The 10,327-nt window shown below is 34.7% G+C and overlaps 1 protein-coding gene across 1 annotated transcript; it reads left to right on the top strand.

Moving 5' to 3' along the window:
• The first annotated feature begins 1,037 nt into the window (after window positions 1-1,037).
• On the top strand, window positions 1,038-3,688 carry LOC114302073 (UDP-glycosyltransferase 83A1). Its single transcript, XM_082866644.1, has 3 exons — window positions 1,038-1,649; window positions 2,318-2,728; window positions 3,087-3,688. The coding sequence occupies exons 1-3, from the start codon at window positions 1,157-1,159 to the stop codon at window positions 3,557-3,559; spliced, it is 1,377 nt and encodes a 458-aa protein (XP_082722770.1). The 5' UTR covers window positions 1,038-1,156; the 3' UTR covers window positions 3,560-3,688.
• Window positions 3,689-10,327: the final 6,639 nt, after the last annotated feature.

Genomic DNA, 10,327 nt, shown 5'->3' with positions numbered 1-10,327 from the left:
TAGAGTATAAGTTCATAAATTAAGATTTATATGTAAACACTCCTTAAAAAAATAAACTTATAACTAAATATTACATAAAGTATAACTAAATAACTCTTAAATTATAATCAAAATAATATTATAATTAACATCATAATATATCATACTAATATTATAGGAAGTCATAACAAAAGAAACAAAGATAGTAACTGAAACTGATTGTAACCAAAGATGGTGTATATATACCATAAACTTTTCCAAAGGCTTTGTTTGGAAAGTGAGTTGACTTTTTGACTTTTTGGCTATTTTAACCTGGGTTAAAAGGTTTAGTTTGGGAAGAATTTTTTGACTTTTTAAATTTTTTGACTTTTTTTGTGAGAGAAGAGTGTAATGATTATGAATTAGATGTGATGTTTTATTTATTGTGCTTAAAATAACCTATTTTATTTTTTATGCCTAAAATAATAAAAAAAAACTCTCACACCATCCTCCCAAACAATGCCAAATATATATTATTGAAGTTACTTATACAAAGAAAAATGCAAGCCAAATGATTTTTTTATTTGTTTGTATAGAAATCAATTGGTTTTTCTGTTCCAAAACTTCAACGCATGCCAGTCAAAATCTTGAAAAATGAGAATCACTCTAGACCAATCATCCTATGTGTTGTGTGGATTAGCATGACTCATATCCTAATTTTTTTCATTAAATTGAAAAGATTAACAGTTTTTTTTTTTAGTTTTAAAATTAAAAAATATTATTAATTTTTTTTTTCAGTTTTGAATTAATATTTCATCATTATATTTTTTTGTACATACAAAATTTTTAATTTTACACAAAAAAATAATTTTTTCAAAATTTTTTGACATAATTTTTTAAAATTTTTTCAATTTGCAAATTGATATTTTAAAATTTTAAAAATCATTATGTTCTTTTATAGATAATCATAAATGATAAATAATTATTATTTTAAAGATAATTTTAACTATTAAAAATTTAATAAAATTTGAAAATCTAACCAATTTTAATTAAGAGTTAATGAAATATATGTTAATAAATTAAGATTTGGGTGTAAACGTCCCTATAGATGGAGAGGCTGTTTATAAGACTCAATCCATCCACACCATTATTACTGAACAGGTTGTTTTGGTGAGTCTCATGAAACAAAGAATCTGTGATGATGACCAAGCAAGCGCATGTAGTGGTTGTGCCATACCCGGCACAAGGGCATGTCGTACCTCTCTTGAAGTTATCACACAAAATTGCTGATTATGGGATCAAAGTTACAGTTGTTAACACGGAGTTCATACATGCCAAGATCATGAGTGCTATGCCAGATCACAAGGATGAAGAATTGAAAAACCGGGTAAGACTAGTTTCGATTCCTGACGGATTGGGACCCGGTGATGATCAGAGGGACGGTGTCAAAGTAATAGAGAGTATCCGGCGAGTCATGCCGGGTCATCTTAAGGATTTGATTGAAAAGATTGGCCAATCGGAGGAGAAGATGATTAGGTGTGTCATAGCAGATGCAACCCTAGGGTGGATACTAGAGGTTGCAAAAGAAATGGGAATTGAGCAAGCTGTAGTGTGGCCTGCTGGACCAGGGGGTTTACTCATGCTTCCTCACCTTCCAAAGCTTGTTGAATTAGGGGTTTTAGATATGAATGGTAAGAAGAAGAAGATATCTATTCACTTTCTTATTCTGTCTAATTTGTTCAATGCTCTGTTTGTTTTGATCGGTAAATATTTTTCAAATTGTTGTGGGATTTTATTTATTGATTTTACTTTTTAAAAGTGAAGAATAATTTCATCCAATTAAGTTTGTTTTTGTTGAACACAAAAAAGGGCGAAAAAATCCGTTGACTTTGATTAATTTATGAAAAATGCTTGGGAGCACTAATTAGTGCTCCCGTGGCAGTGGGTCCCGCCATTAATGATGTGATGTTTTGGTCTTGGAGTTGTATTTTTTTTATTATTTTTTTATTTTTTTAATGCATTAGTGCTATTAGTGGTGATGTTTTTAGTGGGATGAATCATTGTTGTTAATTTATATGAAAAATAAATTTTTAAAAACAATAAGCCAAACATTGTTTTCTAAAAAAAGAAAATACAACCAACCATGACAACAACAATTTGTTTTCTGTTTTTATTTTCTGAAAACAATCCACTTTAAGTTTTTTGAATTTTCGAAAACTATTTTTGCACATAAATAAAAATGACATTGAAACGATGGGCGCATGTATTTAAACTGTACATTATTTCCATCTCAGAAAACATGAAGAACAAAAACAAAAACACAATCAAACATTAACCTGTTGATTTCTGTTCCCTGCAGGAACTGTTTTGAGAAATGAGCTCATCATCTTGTCAAAGGACGTTCCTGCTTGGAGCACCACCGAGTTTAGTTGGTGCAACACAAGTGATCCCAAATTACAGAAGATTTTCTTTGAAAATGTTCTGTCCATCAACCAAAGTATTGAACTCTCTACCTGGCTTCTCTGCAACACATTCTACGAACTCAACCCGCCAATTTGCCAGTTGGTTCCCAAAATGCTGCCTGTCGGACCACTGCTCACGAGCGATGAGCAGAGGCATTCTAGCGGAAGCTTGAGGCTCCAGGATTCAACTTGTTGGAACTGGCTCAATGAACAGCCTATAGGTTCAGTTGTTTATGTTGCTTTTGGCAGCACAACAGTCTTCAGCCAGAACCAGTTCCTTGAATTGGCCCTTGGTCTTGAACTTGTAGGTAAGGCTGTAAAGGAGTCAAGTCTAGCTGAGTAGAGTAGTGGATTGTTCAAGTTTGATTTAAAAACTTAACGAATTTCAAAATGTGTTTAAGCTTGACTTGTTTATCATTCTAACTGATCTTAAAAGAGTTTTAATCAAGCTAATCTAGGGTAAAGTACACTTTTTACCTGTATAGTTTAATCTAAATTTCATTTTAGTCCATATTATTTCAATTTGATCTCTACGCTATAAGTCTAGTTTTAATTTTGGCACTTGTGTCCAAATTTCCTTTACGTGTACACTTTAGGAGACTAACAAGTGTCCAAAAATCGTTAAATTCAATAGTAGATTGATTCATTGTCCTGTCCTACTTGTAGGCCGACCATTCTTGTGGATTGTTCGACCAGACCTCACAAATCGATCATTCGCCGAATACCCAGATGGGTTCGCTGAGAAAGTGGCCGGTTGGGGGAAGATTGTCGAATGGGCACCTCAAGAGAAGGTGTTAGGTCACCCTGCAATTGCTTGTTTCTTTACACATTGTGGTTGGAACTCAACAATGGAGGGTGTGAGCAGTGGCGTGCCATTTCTGTGTTGGCCTTACTTTGGGGACCAATTTCATAACAGAAGCTATATTTGTGATGTCTGGAAAGTTGGTTTAAGGTTGGAATACGATGAAAATAAGATTGTATCGAGGGACGAAATTAAAAACAAGATTGAGAAATTGTTTTCTGATGATGATATGAAAGCGAATAGTTTGAACTTGAAGGAAATTGCTAGAAAGAGCATTGAGAAAGGTGGATCTTCTTGTAAGAATTTAGAAAGATTTGTCCAACATCTGAAACAGTGATGAAGATGATGATTGATGCAACTAGTTTTACTGTTCGTTAGACTCTGGCAATTCAATGCATTGTTGTAAAATCATGAATTGAAATGTTAATCGTTTTGGTGAAATATGAAATGACGTTTTTGTTGGAAATGGTAGAAAAATTCTGGGTAAAATTCGAATTTTTTCTCAAGTTTGATCTATTTTTTAGGTGGGCCCCGAGCGTCGATTTACTCCGGTCAAAGTGGTAACGCGTTCTATGCCGCGTTGTGATTCACGTGGTATATTTGGTTGCTCAAAACCATTACCGAGTGAATGAGAAATTGAAGCCAAAAAGTTCTCCATGAAAATGGAGTTTTGGTGGAAATTCCTTAAGGTTGTAAATTGGCTTGTCCCACATTAATTTGGTGGGAAGTTTTGAAAGGGTTTATAAGGCTTGGGTTAGATACTTGGGGTGTGCCCAAGGGGTACCCAAGTGTTTTAGAGGGAGAGGTTATGGGCAAAATGGGCTAGACCCATTGGACCCAAAAATCACCACACGCGCGCGCCTCCGCCGCTGTTCGTCTGGTCGGGCGGGCTGGGCTTGGGCGCGGGTGCGTGGTTGGGTTGGGCTTGTTCAGCCCAATTTTAATCTTTTTGGGTCAAAAACATTTGAATTTAATTTTAATTTTGGTAAAATAAAATCCAGAATTCAAAATTAAACTGAGTTGGATATTCTGTACATCCAAACAGGGCCCTTCCCGTTTTCAAACAGAAATAAACTAGTTTGGAATTAGTGCACACCCAAACAGGGCCCTTCCTGTTTTTTGCTATCTGTTTGACTTATTAACAGATTCAAATCTGTTTGAATTCAAAACCAACAGGTATCATATCTGTTCAATTTAAAACCAAGAGCCACCTTTACATCTATAAATAGGACCACCCTCATTTGATGTTATGAATTCAGAAATTTCGCATTTCACCTCTGCTTATTCTATTCTTCATTTTGTTGCATTTTATTTCTGAAAGAAATAGTGTAAACACTTAGTGTGTTCGTAAGGCAAACAATTTGTAGTGTTGCTATTGTTTGTGGTAGATCATTTCATCCTGAGAGATAGACGTCCAAATTCTGAAAGCACCGTGGAGAGGACGAATTTGTCTTAAGGACACAGTGTTAAACACTGGACTTGATCAGAAAAGTTATTCAAATAAATTAACCAAGTAAATTGTTTAATTTTATTCTGTTTTTATTTGTTTATTTAATCAGATTTTATTTTTGTTTTTGTAACAAAATAAAATCTGTGGTTTTATTTATTTATTTATTATTTAGAGTTTGATTTTTGTAATCAAACAAATTCTCTCCTTTTCTTTATTTCTTTAAATTCTAATTGTTGTTGTGTACACAATAGAATTAAATCTTTTAAATACAGTGAAGATTGTCCTACAACCTTAAGACAAAATCCTTTTTTGATATCTTCATTGTATTTAATTTTCTGTGTTTTCAAAGTAATATTCTGGTTGGAAAAACAAATAGTGATTTATGCTATTTGACAGATAGTATTAATATACTGTCTCTTTTCTTTGACAATTAGTAGTAATATACTGGTGTCATTAACAATTGCAGAATATTATTTGGTATTACAGAAAATTATTGTGATATTTTATTTTTCTAGTTTTAGTAACAAGGAAAATAAAATTATTTCGTTGTTATAATTTATTTTCTGGTTTTAGTAACTAGAAAATTAATTTGTGTTTTAATTTTTTCTGATTTTTGTAATCAGAGATTATGGCTACTACAACTGAAAATGCATCTGGCAGTAGTACTCCTATTGTTACACCTACATCGATCCCTATCTAGAACCATGTTCATGTACCAATCAATCATGGAGAAAAACCGGAAAAATTTAACGGTAGCGAGTTTAAGAGATGGCAGCAGAAGATGCTGTTCTATCTTACAACTCTTAATTTGGCCCGGTTTCTCCATGAAGAGGCTCCAGCACTTAAAGACGGTGAAAATGATCGGCAAGTCGTTGCCGCTGTAGATGCTTGGAAACATTCAGATTTCCTGTGCAGAAACTACATCCTAAATGGTCTTGACAATATGCTGTATAATGTATACAGTCCTCTGAAAACAACAAAAGAATTGTGGGATTCTTTGGAGAAGAAATATAAGACAGAAGATGCCGGCATGAAGAAATTTGTCGTCGGTAAATTTCTAGATTTTGTTATGGTAGACTCCCAAACGGTAATATCTCAAGTTCAAAGTTTTCAAATAATTTTGCATAATATTCATTCAGAAGGTATGTCTCTTAGCGAGTCATTCCAAGTCGCTGCTTTAGTGGAAAAGTTACCACCGGCTTGGAAAGATTTCAAAAATTATTTAAAACATAAACGCAAAGAGATGACTATGGATGAATTGATTGTAAGATTAAAAATTGAGGAAGATAACCGAAAGGCTGAAAAGAGGAATGGAAAAAATCCCATTGAGTCCAAGGCTAATGTGGTTGAACAAGTTCATAAACCACATAACAAAAAGAGAAAGTTTACTGGAGATGGTCCTAAACAAGGCGATAGTAGCAAGAAGTTCAAAGGAAAATGTTATAACTGTGGCAAAACTGGACATCGAGCTTCTAACTGCTGCCGCCCTAAGAAAGATCATGGAAGTACAAGTAAGAAGACCACCAATCAGGCCAATATAACAGAATTGGATTACATCTCTGACGGAGTGAATGACCTCAACCTTTCTGCTGTGGTGTCTGAGGCTAACTTGGTTGGAAATCCCAAAGAGTGGTGGGTTGACACTAGAGCAACTCGTCACATATGTGCGGACAAGAAGATGTTCACTACCTACAATGAGGCTGTAAATGGTGAACAACTTTTCATGGGAAATTCTTCTACTTCTACTGTGGCTGGACAAGGGAAAGTGATCTTGAAAATGACATCAGGGAAAGAACTGACCATCAACAACGTAGTGCATGTATCTGACATCCGGAAGAATTTAGTTTCTGGGTCTTTGTTAAGTAAAAATGGTTTTAGGCTTGTATTTGAGTCTGATAAATTTGTATTAACAAAGAGTGGTATGTATGTTGGTAAGGGATACATGAGTGATGGTCTCTTTAAGTTGAATATAATGACAGTTGTACCGAAAGTTGCTATGAATAAGAATAACACATCTTTTGTTTATATTCTTGAGTCAAATTTATGGCATGGTAGATTAGGACATGTGAATTTTGATGCTTTGCGTAGATTAATTGGTTTAGATTATATACCAAAGTTTGAAATTAATCCTAATCATAAATGTGAAATTTGTGTAGAAACGAAACTAACTAAGGCTCCATTTAAATCGGTTGAAAGGAAAACCGAACCTCTAGAATTAATTCATACTGATGTATGTGATCTAAAGTTTATTCAAACTAGAGGAGGCAAAAAGTATTTCATAACTTTTATCGATGATTGCGCAAGATATTGTTATGTTTATTTACTTAGAAGTAAAGATGAAGCCTTAGAAATGTTTAAACTCTACAAAACAGAAGTTGAAAATCAACTTGGTAAAACCATTAAAATAGTTAGAAGTGATAGGGGTGGTGAATATGATGCACCATTAAATGAATTTTGTGCACAACATGGCATTATTCACCAAACTACAGCCCCTTATTCTCCACAGCAAAATGGAATTGCTGAAATGAAGAATAGAACCCTAAAAGAAATGATGAATGCCATGTTACTAAGTTCAGGCTTACCACAGAACTTGTGAGGGGAAGCAATATTGTCTGCTAATTATGTTCTTAATAGAATACCCCACAAGAAAACCAAAAGTATTCCTTATGAATTGTGGAAAGGTCGACCACCTTTCTACAAATACTTAAAAGTGTGGGGGTGTTTGGCAAACATTGAAGTTCCTGTTCCTAAAAAGACTAAGATTGGACCAAAAACAGTAGACTGTGTGTTTATTGGTTATGCTCAGAATAGTAGTGCATATCGGTTTCTGACTTATAAATCAGAAATACCTGATATAAATGTGAACACTATTATAGAGTCAAGGAATGCTGTGTTTTTTGAACATGTCTTTCCTTATAAGAAAGGACAAGAATTAAATTCACAGAAAAGAACTTATGATTGTACACAAAGTCAAGAGACTAATGACAATCAAACACAAGAGACTAGTAATGGTCTCAACTAACAGGATTTAACTGATAAACCAAGACAAAGTAAGAGAGCAAGAACATCAAAATCTTTTGGTCCAGATTTTCTGACATACTTGTTAGAAAATGAACCTTAAAGCCTTAAGGCAGCAATGATAGGTCCTGAAGCACCTTTGTGGAAAGAGGCTGTTAATAATGAAATTGAATCCATTATGCAAAATCATACTTGGGAATTGGTGGATCTTCCACCAGGTTCTAAACCTCTTGGATATAAATGGATATTCAAGAGAAAAATGAAAGCAGATGGTTCAATTGACAGGTATAAAGCAAGACTTGTAGTTAAAAGGTACAGACAAAAGGAATGTCTGAATTATTTTGACACATATTCCCTTGTGACAAGAATAACATCCATTCGCATGCTTATTGCTATAGCAGCATTGTTTAATTTAGAAATACATCAAATGGATGTTAAGACAGCTTTCTTAAACGGTGATCTAAATGAAGAGATCTATATGGAACAACCCGAAGGGTTTGTAGTATCAGGGCAAGAAAAAAAAGTTTGTCGACTTGTAAAATCCCTTTATGGATTAAAACAAGCACCTAAGCAATGGCATGAAAAATTTGATCATGCAATGCTTACTAATGGGTTTAAGATAAACGAATGTGACAAATGCGTCTATGTTAAAAACACTGACCAAGGATATGTCATAGTTTGTCTTTATGTGGATGACATGCTTATCATTGGAAGCAGTAAAAACATGATCAAATCAACTAAGCAGATGCTTAACAAAAGATTTGATATGAAAGATATGGGGGTCACAGATGTTATATTAGGAATGAAAATTACTAAAACATCTGACGGATATGCATTATCTCAATCTCATTATATTGAGAAAATTCTTGATAAATTTATCAAGGATGATTTGAATTTAGCTAGAACACCTGTAGACATCAGTCTTTATTATCAAAAAATAAAGGTGATGCAGTGTCTCAGTTAAAATACTCCCAAATCATTGGAAGCCTAATGTACCTAATGAATTGTACTCGTCTTGATATAGCTTATGCTATCAGTAAATTGAGTAGGTACACTAGTAACTCCAGAGAAGACCATTGGAAAGCGATCATTCGGGTTCTTAGATATCTAAGATTCACCCGTGATCTTGGTTTGAACTTTACTCGACATCCAGCAGTACTTGAAGGTTATTGTGATGCAAATTGGATATCGGATACTAAAGATTCAAAATCCACAAGTGGATATGTCTTTACTCTAGGAGGTGCTGCTGTTTCTTGGAAATCCACGAAACAAACTTACATCGCACGATCCACAATGGAATCCGAGTTCATTGCTTTGGACAAAGCAGGTGAAGAAGCAGAATGGCTTCGTCACTTCTTAGAAGACATTCCAATGTGGCCAAAACCTGTGCCAGTTATTTACATTCATTGTGATAGTCAATCTGCAATAGGCAGGGCACAGAATCACATATATAACGGTAAGTCACGACATATTCGTCGTCGACATAATACCGTAAGGCAATTGTTGTCAAACGGAATAATCTCAATAGATTATATAAAATCTAAAGAGAATATTGCGGATCCGTTAACAAAAGGTTTGACAAAAGAGCTAGTGTATAGTTCATCAAAGGGGATGGGATTAAAGCCTATTACATAAGAGTCGTCGTAATGGTAACCCTACTTATATGACTGGAGATCCCAAGAACTAAGTTCAAAGGGACAACTAAGTTATGTATGGCTCGCCAGAAATCACCAAGGGATTAAAATTCCTACCCATTCCTATGGTGAGAGTGATATCTGCAACATATGTTGTCTGCAGGGGTATAAGGATAAGCTTTACTTTTAATGATTACTTATATCTTGATTAAAGGCGTAAAATCAAGACGAGTATAAAGAGATACTCACAATAAGAATCACCTATATGAGTGTTGAACTGGGGCCGGTTCTATGAGAATGAAGAGGCTAAATTCTCTAGAAACACTTATGAAAACCAAGCACGTTCAAGGCCAAAATGAACACAACAGTGAGAACCACGATGTGTTAGAAGATATTTTGTGTGAAATCTATTGTCTTGGCTTACACAAACGGCTGAACAATTCAAGGCATCGCGTCCATTAGTTAGCCAGTAAGTCCAATAGGTTATCACTAGGGAAGGTTCAAGGCCAAAAACTACCTATCCTGATGCAAGATATTTTCGACTTATACTCTTTCGTTAAAGTCTGTATATTGTTGCATTTCCGTTGTCATCAAATTCCATTCATGTGGGGGATTGTTGGAAATGGTAGAAAAATTCTGGGTAAAACCAGAATTTTTTCTCAAGTTTGGTCTATTTTTTAGGTGGGCCCCGAGCGTCGATTTACTCGGGTCAAAGTGGTAACGCGTTCTATGCCGCGTTGTGATTCACGTGGTATATTTGGTTGCTCAAAACCATTACTGAGTGAATGGGAAATTGAAGCCAAAGAGTGCTCCATGGAAATGGAGTTTTGGTGGAAATTCCTTAAGGTTGTAAATTGGCTTATCCCACATTGATTTGGTGGGAAGTTTTGAAAGGGTTTATAAGGCTTGGGTTAGATACTTGGAGTGTGCCCCAAGGGGTACCCAAGTGTTTTAGAGGGAGAGGTTATGGGCAAAATGGGCTAGACCAATTGGACCCAAAAAT

Source organism: Camellia sinensis, chromosome 4 (assembly GCF_055761805.1).
Source record: "Camellia sinensis isolate YWXY chromosome 4, ASM5576180v1, whole genome shotgun sequence".
NCBI classification, from domain to species: Eukaryota; Viridiplantae; Streptophyta; class Magnoliopsida; order Ericales; family Theaceae; genus Camellia; species Camellia sinensis.
Note: the sequence above shows the minus strand (reverse complement) of the source record. Positions and strands in the feature narration are given on the sequence as shown.

Excerpts from the sequence above, each read along its gene's own strand:
- LOC114302073 (XM_082866644.1), top strand. The coding sequence starts at position 1,157 with ATGATGACCAAGCAAGCGCATGTAGTGGTTGTGCCATACCCGGCACAA. Across the intron at positions 1,650-2,317 it reads AGGGGTTTTAGATATGAATG|GAACTGTTTTGAGAAATGAG; the intron begins GTAAGAAGAAGA and ends TGTTCCCTGCAG. Across the intron at positions 2,729-3,086 it reads CCTTGGTCTTGAACTTGTAG|GCCGACCATTCTTGTGGATT; the intron begins GTAAGGCTGTAA and ends TCCTACTTGTAG.